This window comes from Glycine max, chromosome 15 (genome assembly GCF_000004515.6).
Source record: "Glycine max cultivar Williams 82 chromosome 15, Glycine_max_v4.0, whole genome shotgun sequence".
NCBI lineage: Eukaryota > Viridiplantae > Streptophyta > Magnoliopsida > Fabales > Fabaceae > Glycine > Glycine max.
In genome coordinates this window covers 42,488,350-42,504,979 of record NC_038251.2, presented here as the reverse complement: position 1 = coordinate 42,504,979, position 16,630 = coordinate 42,488,350, and the positions used below count along the sequence as shown (strand labels likewise).

At 35.8% G+C, this 16,630-nt stretch overlaps 2 protein-coding genes across 3 annotated transcripts; both read right to left on the bottom strand.

Annotated features, from left to right (window-relative positions):
- Nucleotides 1–9,084: 9,084 nt before the first annotated feature.
- On the bottom strand, nt 9,085–10,034 carry LOC112999617 (uncharacterized). Its single transcript, XM_026125944.2, has 2 exons — nt 9,630–10,034; nt 9,085–9,551 (listed from the first exon to the last, which is right to left on the bottom strand). Exons 1-2 carry the CDS (start codon nt 9,757–9,759, stop codon nt 9,085–9,087), a joined length of 597 nt encoding a protein of 198 aa, XP_025981729.1. The 5' UTR covers nt 9,760–10,034.
- Nucleotides 10,035–10,494: 460 nt separating this feature from the next.
- Nucleotides 10,495–16,140, bottom strand: LOC102670457 (L10-interacting MYB domain-containing protein). Of its 2 annotated transcripts, XM_026125666.2 has the most exons (3): nt 15,772–16,140; nt 15,350–15,531; nt 10,495–11,152 (listed from the first exon to the last, which is right to left on the bottom strand). In XM_026125666.2, the coding sequence occupies exons 1-3, from the start codon at nt 15,869–15,871 to the stop codon at nt 10,883–10,885; spliced, it is 552 nt and encodes a 183-aa protein (XP_025981451.1). In that variant the 5' UTR covers nt 15,872–16,140; the 3' UTR covers nt 10,495–10,882. The 2 variants fall into 2 exon arrangements, with proteins under 2 accessions (XP_025981451.1, XP_025981450.2); XM_026125665.2 differs by lacking the exon at nt 15,772–16,140 and having other exon boundaries at nt 15,350–15,740.
- Nucleotides 16,141–16,630: the final 490 nt, after the last annotated feature.

The window sequence follows — 16,630 nt, the reverse complement described above, 5'->3', positions numbered from 1 at the left end:
GAAATTAAAGGAAATTCAATCCAAAAGAAAACTTGCTGTCATGCTTTGCAAGTGATATAAATTATCAAAATCTAATGACAATGAGTGCACAGAGCTGCAACTTGGGAGTAGTTTCTGACTAATACATCAACATTAGGATTCCCAAGCATACAATGAGCTAATCAAGATTTTCATGTATCATTTTTGCTGTTTCTGCTGCTATATGGAGAACAGTGTTATCATCATCATTCTGAGACAAAATAAACAGCTTAGAACTTTAAATTAGAAACATAACACACAGAGACACACACACTCATGACACACACACACACACTCATCATACAAACACACACACACACACACACAGAGAAGTTTGATAACAAATTTGTTCAATTATACATGCAGAAATTTCTTCAATTGTAACTTATTAGGTGTGACAAGGTAACTGGCCTCTTCATAAGGTACTTATCTAAATTTAACTTAAATTCTACTGCAGTGGTGATGACATACTAATATTAGTGAAAACAAATTTGCCAAGTCTACATAAGTTAATTTGTTTAGAGTTGTTTATTCCTATTTTAAGTTTTGAAATATGCTTGCATGATTGTATTTGTATGAGGATTATATTGTTTTTTATATAAATTATGGCAAGCTGAACAGTAGTGAGTATAATGTTGGTATTTTAGGGGCAGTGTACTTATTTTTGTTTTTTTTTTATCAGCAAAGATAATTTTTTTTTTGCTCAGCAAAAATAGATATGTATTAGATAGATGAAAGAGTACCAGAGGTACTGTGAGTACAAATATATTTTGAACATAGCTGGTACACAAGATGAATTAAGTACCAGCTACAACCCCTGACTTAAGTACATATGTGCTGCACCTCTTGGAAGAGGTCTCAGCCAGTACATTCCCTTTCTAATTACATAAAGGCATCTGCCAGATTAGAGGACCACTCTATAGAAACCTAAGAAAAGTACAAAACTAGTAGCCAAAATTGTATCCTCTACTAATACAGAAATGCTTGTCTAATACTACTGCACCAGTGATTAAAATGTTCTGTGAAACCTTTCTCAAAGTTCCTAAGCCAGGTCCAAAGAATGAAAATTGCATCATTCTCATGTTCATTATTGTTAAACCCATATTTATGCTCTCTTCCCTTCATGTCTTGTTTTATCACAACTTTAGCTGAATCTCCCATCTTCAACATAGTTGAAACTCTTGTCTCATTGTCCAATGCCACACTTTGATGGCCTGTATCTCTTTTCTTCGTATGTTCTAGTGCTTCAGCTTCAGAATGCATAAAGCAATTAGAATTTCCGAGTGATCACCAAAGGCTTCTGCATCAGCATTGACACTCTCCACCCTCTTTGGTTTATGCTTCTGTGTTTTCTTTCGTGCCTCCTCGTTATAAATCTCAGCTTTATTTAAGGTTGCACTAGAACGATCACCACCAATCTGTGCTTCTTCCTCGTCTATCAGGTCAATATCTTTCCTTTCAACTTTTGTTTTGTAAATTACAGTGTAGTTTTCAAAAGCAAAGGTGAAATGAAAGATATTGAGCTGGTAGAGGAGGAATAGGCACGGATTGGTGCTGATCCTTCTAGTGGGACCTCCAATAAATCTGAGAATTATAAGGAGGAAGCATGGAAGAAAACACAGAAGCATAAACCAAAGAGGGTGGAGAGTGTCAACGCTGATGCAGAAGCCTTTGGTGATGACTGGAAAATTCTGATTGCTCTATGCATTGTGAAGCTGAAGCAGTAGAACATACGAACAAAAGAGATACAGGCCATCAAAATATGGCATTGGACAATAAGACAGGAGATTCAACTATGCTGAAGATGGGAGATTCAGCTAAATTTGTGATCAAACAAGACATGAAGGGAAGAAGGCATAAATATGGGTTTAACAACAATGAACGTGAGAAGGCACAGAAGAAAAGGGTGGTGGATGAGGAAACTGCCGACAAACATCAGCTGGATGAAGTCCTATGAAGATCCTCCTCATTCTCAAAGAGGGGAACGAGCAGCAATTTGAAGGTTGTATATTCAGGAACTAAAGAATTCAAAATAGCTAGTAATAAGAGGGATTTGTTTTTGGGATTTTCTGAGCACCAAGAGCGGCTACGCAAGAAGTTTGCACTTGAGGAGGGAAGGATATTTGCAGCTAATGAACAAGTTTCTTAACTATTTGTCCTTAAGATTTTACTGTTTCTTTTTGCTAATATGTAAATATAAATGGTATAAGGGTATGGCGTAAAAATATGGTCTATATTTACTTCTAAGATTGTTAGGGGTAAAAATGACCATGTTCCTATGGCATAACCTTATATTATTTATATTTACATATAAGAAAAAAAAAACAGTAAAATCTGAAGGACAAATAGTTAAGAAAGTTGTTCATTAGCTGCAAATATCCTTCCCTCCTCAAGTGCAAGCTTCTTGCGTAGCCGCTCTTGGTGCTCAGAAAATCCCAAAAACAAATCCCTCTTATTACTAGCTATTTTGAATTCTTTAGTTCCTGAATGTAAAACCTTCAAATTGTTGCTCGTTCCCCTCTTTCTTTTCTGCAAAAAAGAAAATCAAATGCTGTCCAAACATGGATGAAGTCCTAATAAAATCAATATCAAAGAAAACATGGATGAAATCACAATTAAAAAGCACAACTACCTATCTTTCAGAGTCCTTTGGTTAATTTGTCTTGTCTCCTTATGTGGTGGGGTTTTGTTTAATAATCTTATACTTTTGCCTTCCAAAAAAAACTTATCACTAATCCTCTTTTCATTAATCCAATTTTGTATGTTATTGTATAAAAGATCATGGGTTCTCCACCTACCTCCACTACTCCTCCTCCTCCTCCTCCTCCTCCTCCTCCTTCTCCTCCTTCTCCTCCTCCTCCTCCTCCTCCTCCTACTTCGGACGCATCGGCTTCGACGTCTGCCGTGAAGCAGACATGCAAAGCCTCATGCCTACGATCGTTGTCCACTAGACCACCTGGTGTTGAGAGACCAGTGGTGCATGTTGATCCTGCTACAGGGAAGGCCAACGGTCCCCACAAGAAGAAATTAAGAACATATTTGGGGATTGTGGCACGTGATAAGGTGGACATCACCTACGAGAACTGGAAGGAGATCCCTATTGCTCAGAAGGACCTGATTTGGGAGGATATTTAGGTATTTCTCTTTTCTTATTTGATTGTGTGTAATTAATAGCCAAAAAATTTTGTTATTGTAACAAATAAACTTTGTTTCATGTTGTCAGGCGGAATTTGATATCCCAGAGGCTTCTGACAGTAGGACGAAAAGGAAGTTACTACAGACCGTGGAGGAGAGATGGAGGCAGTTTAAATCAGACCTCACGAGGAAATGGGCCCTTGCAGCCGATCAGGACGGTGTCGAGGACACTGTCTGTGACAAATACGACATCAGCAAGGAAAAGTGGGCCCAGTTTTGCTAGACTCGCAGAGACCCTTCTTGGGAGGTATGTTCCTTTGCCATTTAAGTTGTTTTTCATATTAAACATGATGTTGTTATACTTCATTCTACCCATTTCAAACATTATTGTTTAATTTTTTCAGGATGTGCGCATGAAGGCACAAGCCATCCAGAAGCAGAATACTGCCCCCCACGTTTTGTCTCGTGGGAGTTATGATTATTTGGAGCAGAAGCTCCTGGCTGAGAAGACCAAGAAGAAGATGCAGGAAGCTGCACAGTCAGGAAGCGTTGATGGCGTCATCGACCCTCCATCCCCAGTCAGACGCCACGTGAAGTGGAAGATGGCCCGCATGAAGAAGACAGGGGAGATGACGACTGAGGCCGCAAAGGAAATCGCTGAGAAGCTTGTAAGTCATGTTCAACTAACCATTACAATTATGTTTGAATATTTTGAGAATGCCATGTACCACTGTGTGTTTTCTGTGCAGGATTCGTTTGAGGTGCAGGCCACACAGGGATCGTTCGTCCCCCATGGACGTCAGGATGTTCTGGCCGCTGCTATTGGACGTCCAGAGCACCCTGGACGTGTCCGTGGTATTGGAGCCGGTGTCACCATCAAGCAATACTTTGGATCGACTCCACGGACGTCCCGCAACGCTTCCTCCCTGCCTCCTGACGAATTACACCAGCTGACTCAGCAGATCAGGGACCAGCTAGAGGAGTCCATCACAGAGAAAGTGACGAGGCAGGTCATGGCATCCTTCAGCCACCTTCAGTCGCAGATGCAATCTCAGGGACTTGTAGTGCCTCCTGAGCCTCTGGTTGGTCCTGGTCCCTCCGGTCCTCGAGTGAGCACAAAGGGGAGTTGTGTTGATCCCTCAGGAAACGATCCTGAGACCGGTGACTCTGACAGGTGCGGCTTGTACATAGAAGCAGATCCTGCCCGCCTGGTTGCCATCGGGAGAGTTTATGAGGGATCCACTGTTGTTCATAACACTCCTTTGTTGCTTGGCCAAGTAAAGGTGAGTGTGGAGGAGGTTAGAGATGCAGATGCTCCAGTTCCTATAGCCACTGATGAGGTTTCCTTAGTGGGGCAGGCACTTCACACCTTCCTTGCTTGGCCGACACATCTGGTCAAGTCTTTATCACAACAGGTACTTATTGTCCTTACTATATGTTTCTTCTTTTCAAATTAGGCTATTTAACTTTGTTTCATAAACAGGTAGCTGTGTCTCCGCCAAAACCACCTCCGAAGCCCGATCCGGAGGTCGATGATCCGCTTTATCTGATGACATTGACCATCCCAGAGCTTTTCTTGAGGCCTTATCAGGTTAGATGGGATGCCACCGTGTTCGGGGTCGTTAATCCAGATTTCCCCCTGTACATAAAGCACGAAGACCTCTCCGAAATCGCACACGGTGGTCAATGTCTCAGCATATCAGTGTTACAGTTGTGGATTTTGTAAGTCTTTATATAAAAGGCTTTTATTTACCTAAGTTATGGCTTTCAATTCATAAATATTTAACTTTGAATTAACATAAACAGACATCTCACTGAAACATGTATGCGAGCGGGGAATTCTGATATCTATGGATTCCTCGAGCCTCAGTCCATTCAGAGGTCTGAGCAATCGCAGTTTGAATCTGAAAGTTACATAAAGAGTTGGATGCAGAGTTCACAATGCGATGTGTATCTTGGAGCCTACCTAAATGGGTAAGTCACAAAATAACAAAATTTAATTAATGTTTACTAATGTACTAACCCATTTTAGGTTCCACTGCAGCGGACATTGGCAGATGGTGGTCATCCTACCCAAGGAACACTTAGTTGTCTGGTTTTGTTCATTGCATAACAGGCCAGACAACTACCTTAAGGGGATTATTAATAGGTTAGTGTTCTTTTCAATACATTTGCATTGTAATACCTCAACGTACAACACCAGTTTTTAATTGTTACTCATATGGAACAGTGCTATCAAGGGTCTTGATGATGCTCCATAGCCTAAATCAAAGGCTCCTGCTAGGTGGATTATCGTCAAGGTACGTTATTTACATAAAACTTTCACTTATATATATTTCTTTATGTGTCTGTACACTAGTTGTTTAATTAATATCCAAATTTTATTATGTATTTAGTGTAATAGACAAAAAGGAACTACTGAGTGCGGCTACTATGTCATGCACTGGATGTCCACCATCATTTTAGGAAGTTTTAGAAATAATTGGGAAGCGGTAAGTTTATTTCAAAGAAAATCGATTTATTTATAATTTGTATTACATTATTAACTTAATATGATTTATTTAATCATGCAGTATTTTAACGACCCTAGACCATTGGAGCCCGAGAGATTAAAAGCATTGTGGATTCAATGGGCACAGTTTTATCTCCGAGTTAGAGATCAGGCCTAGGATTTAGGGACATTTTTTAACATTTTTTACATTTTTTACATTTTCTATGTAACACGAACATTGAATTCATTTGTTGATTGTTCTTTATAATATATAAATCAATTATTTGATGTTTATTATCATTAAAACTGCTTGAAAGCAGAATAAAATGTTTATTTGCTGTGAATTGGGCCTCCTGAAATTGCATTTGACAGGTACAATTTTGGGTTTACTGTAAAAACAGAAAGTATATATAAAAAAAAATATTTGAAAACAACATCGGTTATTAACAAAAACCGATGTTAATATCATAACCAACATCGGTTATAATAAAAAACCGATGTTAACGTTTGTATATTAACATCGGTTTTTTGTGTATAACCGATGTCAACGTTTGTATTTTAACATCGGTTATCTGTGGATAACCGATGTCAACTATTGTACATTAACATCGGTTAATTATAAATAACCGATGTGAATATTTGAATAGTAACATCGGTTATTTATAATTAACCGATGTTATACACAAAGAACTACACCAAATAAGTGTAAGCATCATCAACGTTGACATCGGTTTTCTAGAAAAACGGATGTTAAGGGCATACATTAACATCGGTTATTCTAGAAAACCGATGTTAAACTAACATATTAACATCGGTTTTACTGGAAAACCAATGTCAACGTTCATCATGCTTACACTTTTGTTGCTGTTGTTCATTGTGTTTAACATTTGGAGAACCGATGTTGTCATATGTATGTTAACATCGGTTCTCCAAAACCGATGTTAACATTCATACATTCAACATCGTCACTTTCAACATCGGTTTTAGAACCGATGTAGAATGTTCTAAATAACCGATGTTAAAAGTGTATTTTCTAATAGTGACGTTATCATCAATAACAACATCATCGGTAATCACATCCCAAAAATACATACATAAAAATTTCATGCATGAGATTCACACTTCTCAGGTCTTACAACATAAGTCTAATACAACAACAATCCATAATATCTTGAGACTAGTATTTTAGGAAAAAATTCTAAATTAAAAAGGAGAACTATAGTTTACACAACAAACTCGGATGGCCATTTAAAATTTAGTAAATGAGTAAATATAAGAACAAGTATGAAATTTTGGGCAAACTCTCCTCTTTAATTAAGACCTTTCCCAAAAATTCCAATTGTTACAACAACAACATCATTCACAATTTCATTAGTCGAAAACACAATTTTTCTTGAAAACCAGCTTGCAACAGGGACAAACATGCATCCCCATAGTTTGGCTATCTGACCCCAACTATGGTATCAAAAGCAGTAAATTATAATAAACTTCCTTCACCTATCGTGAGCTCTCTGCTAGTTCCTCTTTGCATCATTTAGTGACCTCTCTTGTTCATGTTCTTCAATCGAAATACAAGGTTCTATATACAAAATTGAATGAAATTTAGTATAGATTTCAAAATCAAGGTTAATAACAAAATTTTGGGCCAATTACCCCTGTCAAAACATAAAAGGCTAAGGGGTGTTTCCGATTCTACTAAAAGGAAATGTCATTTTGAAATTCCAATCACGCCAATGTGATCGGGGTTCAACAAAGGTCATGAAAATAAAATCAATTTTATAAAAGGCTAACTTTTACAACGTCTCATTTTGGGCAAACTCTCCTCTATGATTGCAGTGCCCAAAACACAAGAGACACTAAGAGAAACTCAAACTAACTAGGAGAAAGGCTTAAAAGTCAAGATTACCTGAGAGAAGTTACGAAAGAAAGAATTGAGGGATTGTTCTCCATCGAATCCTTGAGGTGGATGCTGAGGATTTCACTCTGATTAAAATGTTCCTCTCAGTGTGGTGGTTCAATGACAAGCAACGGTGGCTCGTGGTTGCCACCGATGGTCGTGGGTGGTGGAGGAGGAGGTGTTAGGGCTTGGGTGTGCGTTTGGAGAGAAAAAAGTGAAAAATCGTGTTTTTCATGCTGAAGAACGTATTTATAATCTGCATATCTCACTTAGCAAGCTCGTCTCGCTAAGCGGAAGTCCACTTTTGGCTCTAAGTACGATTTTTCACACTTATGCAATTCCTCTTGAGTTGGGATTTGCGCTGAGCGTGTTTCTCGCACTAAGGGAGAGGTCAAAAATTGTTACTTTAAGAATCCCAACGGTCAGACTTCGGGGACATATGTTATGAACCTACATTCAAAACTTGAAGAAGATCCAATAGTTAACGAATCCAGGATCGCGGTCTTACCGAAATAGGTTTAGGTAAAATTTGAAATCTCAATTTCAACTTAGGTCAATAAAACTCCACATAACTCAACATCCACATCAAGAAAATCACACATGAATAATTCATATCATACCTCAACTCATTAAAGTCAATCACATAATCAAATAACACGATAAATACAATTAAACATCGATTTATAGTTAGCAAAATTTCAGGGCGTTACAACTACCACGTAGCAAAAAAGACAAGTTGTTTTGATAACATAATTAATTGAGGAAGGCGTGATCTGACAAAAGACATCTTTCTTGAAGCATATTAAAGCTACCTCGAGTATCAAAAAGATATTATGAATCATATTCAAAAGTACTGAAGCTCTTGGATGCTCAAAATTGATACTTAGGGCCTATTTGGATGCATTATTGTAAAAGAGCTTATAGAGAAAGAACTTATCCAAGAAGCTCTTATCTGAAAAGTTACTTTTACATAAGTTAATTTGATGTTTGGATGATAAACTCTTAAGTGCTTATTTAAATTAATATGGTATTTGGATGAAATTTTAGAAGATCTTTTGCATAATTAAAATTACCAAAAAGGATATTATATGCTTTGACATCATTAAAACTAATAATTAAATACTTAAACATTATTATATAATTATTAAATGCCTTAAATAATTAAATATTATTAAAAATAATAAAAATTATTTTTTTCTTCTATTTCATTTATAAAAATATTTTAACTTTATCATTATATTTAAAATATTGTTATATATTTTCTAGAAATTTTGATTAAAAATAATTATTTTTATAAAAATAAAATAAAATGTATCTCATAAAAATTCGTATTTAAAATCTAATTAATTTATTGTCTTAGTAATGTTGTCACATACATTCTAGTTTATAATTTAATTATTATCTATGTAATTATAATTTATAACAAAATATAAAATATCATTAACCTGGTAATAATACGATCAATAATGTCTTTCAATATAAAATTGTTCAAATGTACCCATACCATAAACATGCAACCTTGTAGTATTAAAAAATAAAGAAATTAAATACGTGTTGGACACATATTCTTCAGAGATTCTCTAAATCGTTCCATTTGTGGAGTACTTTGAGCATCCGGTTCTTCCCATGTTATAGTACTAGAACCAACTTCACTTTCATCCTCATCACTATCTATATCTTCATTATCTTCATCTAGCGAATCAAATTCTCCATCACTCTTGTCATTTCTTTGAATGAAGTTATGTATAGCCATGCAAGCAACAATGATTTGGTTTTGTGTCTTCAAAGCAAAAGATGGCATATTACCCAATATCTTCCATCTTGCTTTACATAAACCAAATGCACGTTCAATTGTACTTCGAAGACTGGAATGATAATAATTAAAAACTTCAACTCTTCCCCTGATTCTAGGCCCAATTCTAAATTGCGAGAGATGATACCTAGTTTTCTTGTAGGGTCCTAGAAAACCCATAAAAGTAGGGTAACCAGAATCAACAAGATAATATTTACCTAAAGAATAAAACAATAGAGCATGTTAGGACACAAAATTATAATGATACATATTTATAATATATAAATTTTAAGTACCTTGAGGAGGATGTGGAAAATGCAATGCAGGCTTACGTAAAGCCTCCATAAATATCTTAGTATCATGTGCAGAACCTTCCCAACCTGCCCAAACAAAAGTGAAACACATGCTAAAGTCACAAACAGCCATGACATTAGTGGTAGTGTAGCCTTTCCGACCAATATAGACTCCTTATAGATGAGAGGGAACACAAACTCGTATGTGAGTACCATCTATTGCACCAATACAATCCCTAAAGTAAGGGTGATATCTGGCATCTTTTAGAATCTCATCAGGAGTATCCCTAAATGATGGATCAACAGGCTTAATTATATCCTTTGCAAACATACACACAGCTTCTAAGACATTATGGAAATGTCTAGATATTGTTTCACCTGAATGTTGAAATCTTTCCTCACAATTACGAACAGAACCCGGTTGACTCAACATGTATAAAAACAAGCCAACTTGCTCATAAATGCTGACATTTCGAGTTTTCTTTAAGTTGTACTTGGTTTCCAAGATATCACATAATTCAAGAAAGACAAGTTTATTCATTCTAAACATCTGATAACAACGTATTGGATGACCATTTAGAATTTCAGATACCCAACGATGGCCTGTCATGCATGCTTGAATCTCTACATGGATTTTTCACAACATATTTCATGAAGTAATTGGTAACATTAGCTACAGTAAACATCAACACTTTGTTCTTCGTAATGTGATTGTCATCGTCAGATGAAGAGTCATTTGATGATAGTGATGAGTCATTTGATGATAATGATGAAGACATCTTGTAGAAGGAAAAAAAAAATCATAACACAACTGAAAATAAAAAAATCAAGAGCCAAACCATAACTAATATCCATAACATAACCAAAATTAAAATCAAAGATCCATGACATAACTGAAATTAAAAACTAAGATCCATAACACAACCAAGGTTCATAACCAAGCAAAATTAGCAAGTGTCAATGATATCAAATAGAGGAGAAACTAAGGAATTTGTGCTTAAGTTTCAGACTTGATCCATCCAAGTTGTAGCTCAGGCTCTTCTAAAGCAACAAAGGTGATTTTGTTTGCCCTTTTTTTCATAAGTTTAGTGGCTTTGTAAAATAGTTCACTCCCACGCTCAAGTCCTGGTAGATCTTTCAACTTTGCTACACATGCAGTAATGCTAGTTGGGTCTTGAGCAGATACACTAGATTCAAATGTTTGAATAATACGATCTAATTATGAGGAAAGCTTGGCAGCAACCCCAATTCTTTTATCACCCTCTCTTCCTCTGTCCATTTTCCTTTGCCGAAGACGTGTTTTGAGTTGTCGTGTCTATCTCAGGCTCATTCACTTCCATGTCAGTGTTATAATCAATGTTATCATTTGTCTCTTCTGTTCTTGTGTTGAATTCTTCATATTGTCTTGAATCTTCAGATGGTGCATATGCTGCAAAACCAGTAGCAATAGTACCTTTAAAAAGGAATTCCATCTCAGGTAAAAATTTGAGACCTTGCTCTTTAAACTTTGCTACTTCAGGATCCTCCTATAAAATAAAAAATAAGAATTATAATATATATTTGGCATGAGAATTAAGAGATAAAAATCAATCTCATTATAATATATTTGGTAAGGTTGACATTCGTATATAATTTAAATTAAGCAAAACCAACTTTCTAGCTGACAGAACTTGTGTTCTGCAGTATTTGTGCCTATTTAGATAATCAATTTGGTGACCTTCGAGTGTTATCACGAATAATCACTATTAAAAAAAAGGACAAGTTGAATTGACCAAAAGAACAAAAGAATAAGAAATGGAGAGGAGTCACTAGTCAGTACAAGTAAGCAAAATAATTTAATTAGGTGCAACAATAAATGTTATAAACTTTTTCTTTTTTTTTTCTATAACGTGTTAGGAAATCTCCCAAAGCATACATCACTACCACCATCACGCCTAGATGCAGATTGATTGGCCTGTGGGACACAATATTATAAGAGGTCAACTTGACAAACCACCCAAGAAATAGTCCAAATTGTGCTACCTGACCTTGTCAATGAGTTCACACAATACCGTATCAGCCACATAATTACAAATAAACCAACACAAACATTCTGTAATTTTTTGTTTGTGTGTTTCTTATAGAGAAATTAAACCATCAGTAAATCCAAGTGTCAAACAGGTATATATAAACAACCAGAATAATCATCCTTCACCGTGATATGATTCTTTCTCTTGAGTTCAAGCGTCAAAGAAATTTGAATATAGAAGAATTTGGGTGCTCCCAACTAAATCATAATGGCAATGCAGAGGCTACAATATCACACAATGATATTATGAACCTAGACAATGAAAGGGTAAAGTATATTCACTCCAGGCAAAGCTAAGATGATATTTGATACTCCTCACCTGCCAATCAAAAGGCAACAAATTTTCTCTATGATTCCATTAAAATTTCCTAACTTTTCTCAATCATACATGCATGTGGTACTAAAGAAAGCCAACAAATTTTTCGTTTCATCTGGCCTCTATATAAATATAATCAATAGGTTTCTCCAGTGCTATGGCACTTTGGTTAAATATCCAACACCTGCTACGTTAAGCCACGTGAAAATCAATGCCATGTGAGACCGTTCGTGTAATAGGATTTTATAGTTTTTTATTTTGGTAGATAAAATTTTAGGGAGAGCAATACCTCAATTTAATGCAAAAAAATTTTCTGGGTTCAAAGAGTAATTAATAATAGAAAATTTTATATTTATCTTGTTTCAAAAGGATAAGTGTTTCTGTTTTTGGTCCCGAGGAGTGTGGTTAAAGCTTGCAATTTATCAAATACGACTCTGACTTGTTCTACTTGACTAAACTTGTAAGGAATCAGTAATTAGAGGTTTTTATTATTATTGAAAATTACTATGTTATGGGTGTATTGAAAATCATTGTGCAAATGAGTTAATAATGCTTTTTAATAAATATATTTTTATTTTTAATTCATTAACTTAACATTTGTAAGTTTTTGCAATTTAAATATCATGTCGAAAGAGAGCATAAACTTTCATTTGGGTGCTCCCAACTAAATCATAATGGCAATGCAGAGGCTACAATATCACACAATGATATTATGAACCTAGACAATGAAAGGGTAAAGTATATTCACTCCAGGCTCTCTAAGAATTTGGGTCGAGAAAATAGTGTGAAGGAATTGGATTCAACTACCCTACCCACCAAGTCTAATAGCCATTTTGGGTCTGGAAACTATTTTGTTGTTGTTGGTCTTGGTACACCCAAGAGGGACTTGTCACTCATTTTTGACACAGGTAGTGATCTTACATGGACTCTGTGTGAACCCTATGTTGATTCTTGCTACAAGCAGCAAGATGCAATCTTTGACTTATATGAACAATGAACACAAAAAAGGTACAGGAGTTCACATTTTTCAAATATAGTAGCATAGAACTACGTTCTAATCTCCTGAGCTGGTGCTTGATGGTATTGCTAAATTCAATAACATCAAACAGAACGGTCTTCATCTCGTTCTTTCACCTAAACTAACAATTCTCTTAGACCTAAGATATACACATACATAACATAAGGCACGCCTGACCTCTCTTATACGAAAAATTAAACACCCACATAAAGCACCATATCACTGTGACACTATCCACAAAATTTAGATGCAATTTCTTGAATATCTTTACTATTATTTTCAAATCAGAATTAGAATTTAATTTCAATAATCTAAATTCCAATTCTAATTAGACAATAGCACGAAAAGCACTTAAACAACTTGCATCTAAATTTCAATTTCTAAATGGAATTTCAAAGTGTCAGTTGCACTGGTTACTCAGTATACTACACAAGCCATATGATCTCAGCAATCACTAATACATTTAGTCTTTTGAATGGAAAGATCACATTGATTTTTGAAAGCAGATCACAATATCATTAGACTTGTCATTTCAGAATTTGGTAATGCGTCACTTGTGAAAAAAAAAGAAGGGGGATTGATTTTTCAACCATGACATTGAGAATGGACATAGTTCTGGAATAGGTATTCACTGCCAGCATATTCTTAACTTAGAAAAGGAATAGAGAAGAATTATGCCTTTCACATGGATGGAATTTTCTGTCACAGACTCACATTTCATTGCTTGTTCTGTTTATGCAGAGACATGTTTGCTGATTAAAATTAAATGCATGGAATTTCAGAAGAAAAATGTGTGGTACCAATCTCACAGTAAAAGTGCATTAGCTGTGAGACTAAAGGCAGAGGATGAACCACTTTCTTTGTTGAGCAGAGGATGTGCTGGGAATATCCTTAGTCTTGTGCGATGCATTTGAGTCTGCAATGAGGAGAAGAATAATGAAGTTCCTCAACATTTCTGACAATGACTACTTCATGGTTTTCACAACAAACAGAACCTCAGCTTTTAAGCTTGTGGCAGACTCATATCCATTCCAATCTAGCAAGAAGCTTCTGACAGTTTATGACTATGAGAATGAGGCAGTGGAAGCAATGATTAGTTGCTCAGAGAAGAGAGGAGCCAAGGCACATAGCAGCACCTGCAAAACCAAAAGAAGGTTCTGGAAGTGTGGAAGCAAAAGGACCAGTTGAGAGACTTCAAAGTAAGAAAGCACAAGATAGTGGTGAGAATGGGGGGTTTAACATTGAGTGCAGGTGTTTGGATCAAGTGGACTCTTTGGGATTGATAATGATCACCAATAGAAGGAGGTACCTTATAAATTGGCTGGTGAACTCCATGATGAAGCTGAAGCACCCTAATGCAGAGGGGTTTCCCTAGTCAAGATTTATGGTCCTAAGGTGAAATTTGATAGGGGACCTGCTTTGGCTTTCAATGTGTTTGATTGGAAAGGTGAAAAGGTTGAGCCTGTCCTTGTACAGAAGCTTGCTGATAGGAACAATATATCTCTCAGCTATGGATTTCTCCATCATGTTTGGTTTGCAGATAAGTATGCAGAAGACAAGGGGAAAGTTCTACAGACCAAAGAAGGAAGAGTCCAAGGAGTTACCACCAACAAGAAGAAAGATAGAGATGAGCTAGGAGTAACTATGGTTACTGCTGCATTAAGCTTCCTGGCTAATTTTGAAGATGTATATAAACTATGGACTTTTGTTGCCAGGTTCCTTGATGCTGATTTTGTGGAGAAGGAGAGATGGAGATTCACAACTCTCAATCAGAAAACAATTGAAGTTTAATACAATAAATTTCACTTCATTCTTCTGGATTGTGGAACACAGAAGACTCAAGAGTGTGGATTCGGATGAGGATTTCAAGAGGAGAAAATAGTTTATTTATCCAATCATTTTGTTGATTAGTTCATAAGTCATATAGACAATTCATCAGTCAAATATATTTGATTTTACTTGCTTCTTCTGTTTTGTCCTTGCATACACATTCAGGCAAAGAAATCACAGCTAGAAAATTGAATATACCCTTCTATTTATTCCCAAACTGACAAAAGTGTAAGTTCCAGCACTAGTATATTGAGCAACTATTCTTCAATGATATGTATGTCTATTTAACAAAAATCAAAATAAATAATAGGCGAGGTTGGTTCTGCCTCAGTTTTCTTGTCACTACACTGGTTGCAATGGTTTTCGTTGAATAACACATAAAAATAAAAATCAAGAATCACACATAAAAATCAAAATCAAAATCAAGAATCACACATAAAAAACAAAAGAACAAAAGAAGGTTGCAATGGTTTTCGTTGAATAACACATACTTGAATTTTGGCTTCCCACCATTCATCACTAGCTGCAATGGTTTTCTTCTCCCCATCCCAGCCAAGACCTGTGTCCTTCCCAATAAGCTTAGCCCATAATTGCCATTCCTTTTTCAAAGAATCCCACCTATTTCTGAATTGCTTATATTCATATCTCAAATTTGTTGCCTTATTGAACTTTTCTGCAATATTTGCCCAACCAAGCTTAGTGAAGTGGTTGTGAGGTTTATTTCCAGCATTCACCTCTTCTATGCACACTTTCAACATAATCTCAGTATTTTTATCACACCATTCTTCTTTCTTTCTTTTCACAGGAACTTGATTGAGAGACATTTCACAAGCTTAACGAAACAAACAAAAGCATATAAAGGAAGAAGAAAAAGTGACGAAGGAAGAAGAAAAAGAATGACGAAGAAAAAAACCTGTGATGCTAACAAAGGAAGAAGAAAAAATGACGAAGGATGATCGGAAGAGATGACGAAGGAGATCAGAAGCATGGGAGAAAAATTTTGAGGAAGGCATAGCACGGCAAGTTCTCAGGAACGAGAGAAAATTTTAGGGTTCAGAAAAATGAGGAGGGTATGCTTGTCATTTTGAAATTTTCTTGAGGACATTATTGTCCAAGCCTTATTTTGGGATCAGATTCCCGAAAAGGAGATTTGAGAAGCTGGAAATCTAAGCTTAAGAGGAAGATCTGCTGAGAGCTTTTGCTTTTGTAAAAGCTAAAAAAAAAAATAATAACCAAACACTCTTAAAAAATAAAAAAGATCTTTTTTCTGTAGATAAGATAATAAAAGATCTTTTGGGCCACATTCAAACGGGCCCTTAGAAAGTCTTATCTTTGCTTAGCAAAGTTATCTCACTATATTCAAACTTAAGTATATATCCTTTCTTTGAGAGATTTGAATATTACATTCATTCAAACTATTGTCTGGAAAGTCAGGAGTGACTTAGTGATCAAAGAATACTTGGATATTCTAAATCTCTTGTGGAGATTAAGGGTAAGACAAGAGTGACATAGAGAATACTTGTTGTTGTCAAGAGTGACAGAATAAAAATTCGACGGCTTAGAAACACTCAAACGTAGCTAGGAGTAGCAAAGTAAAAACAAGAAATTCTTGTAATCAATTGTGATTAGTAGAACCCTTTACTATTTGTGAAAGAGAACTGGACGTAGTCTAGATTGAGTAAACTAGTATAAATATTGTGCTTTTGATCTAACTTCTATTACGACTTGTTTATTTTTAGTTGTTTTGATCTTATCATTGGACGCACAAGTTT

Coding starts and splice junctions, on each gene's coding strand:
- LOC112999617 (XM_026125944.2), bottom strand. CDS start 9,759: ATGGCTGTTTGTGACTTTAGCATGTGTTTCACTTTTGTTTGGGCAGGT. Junction 9,552..9,629: donor TTTTCCACATCCTCCTCAAG/GTACTTAAAATT, acceptor TTTATTCTTTAG/GTAAATATTATCTTGTTGAT.
- LOC102670457 (XM_026125665.2), bottom strand. CDS start 15,682: ATGTCTCTCAATCAAGTTCCTGTGAAAAGAAAGAAAGAAGAATGGTGT. Junction 11,153..15,349: donor GGTGGGAAGCCAAAATTCAA/GTATGTGTTATT, acceptor TTTATTTTATAG/GAGGATCCTGAAGTAGCAAA.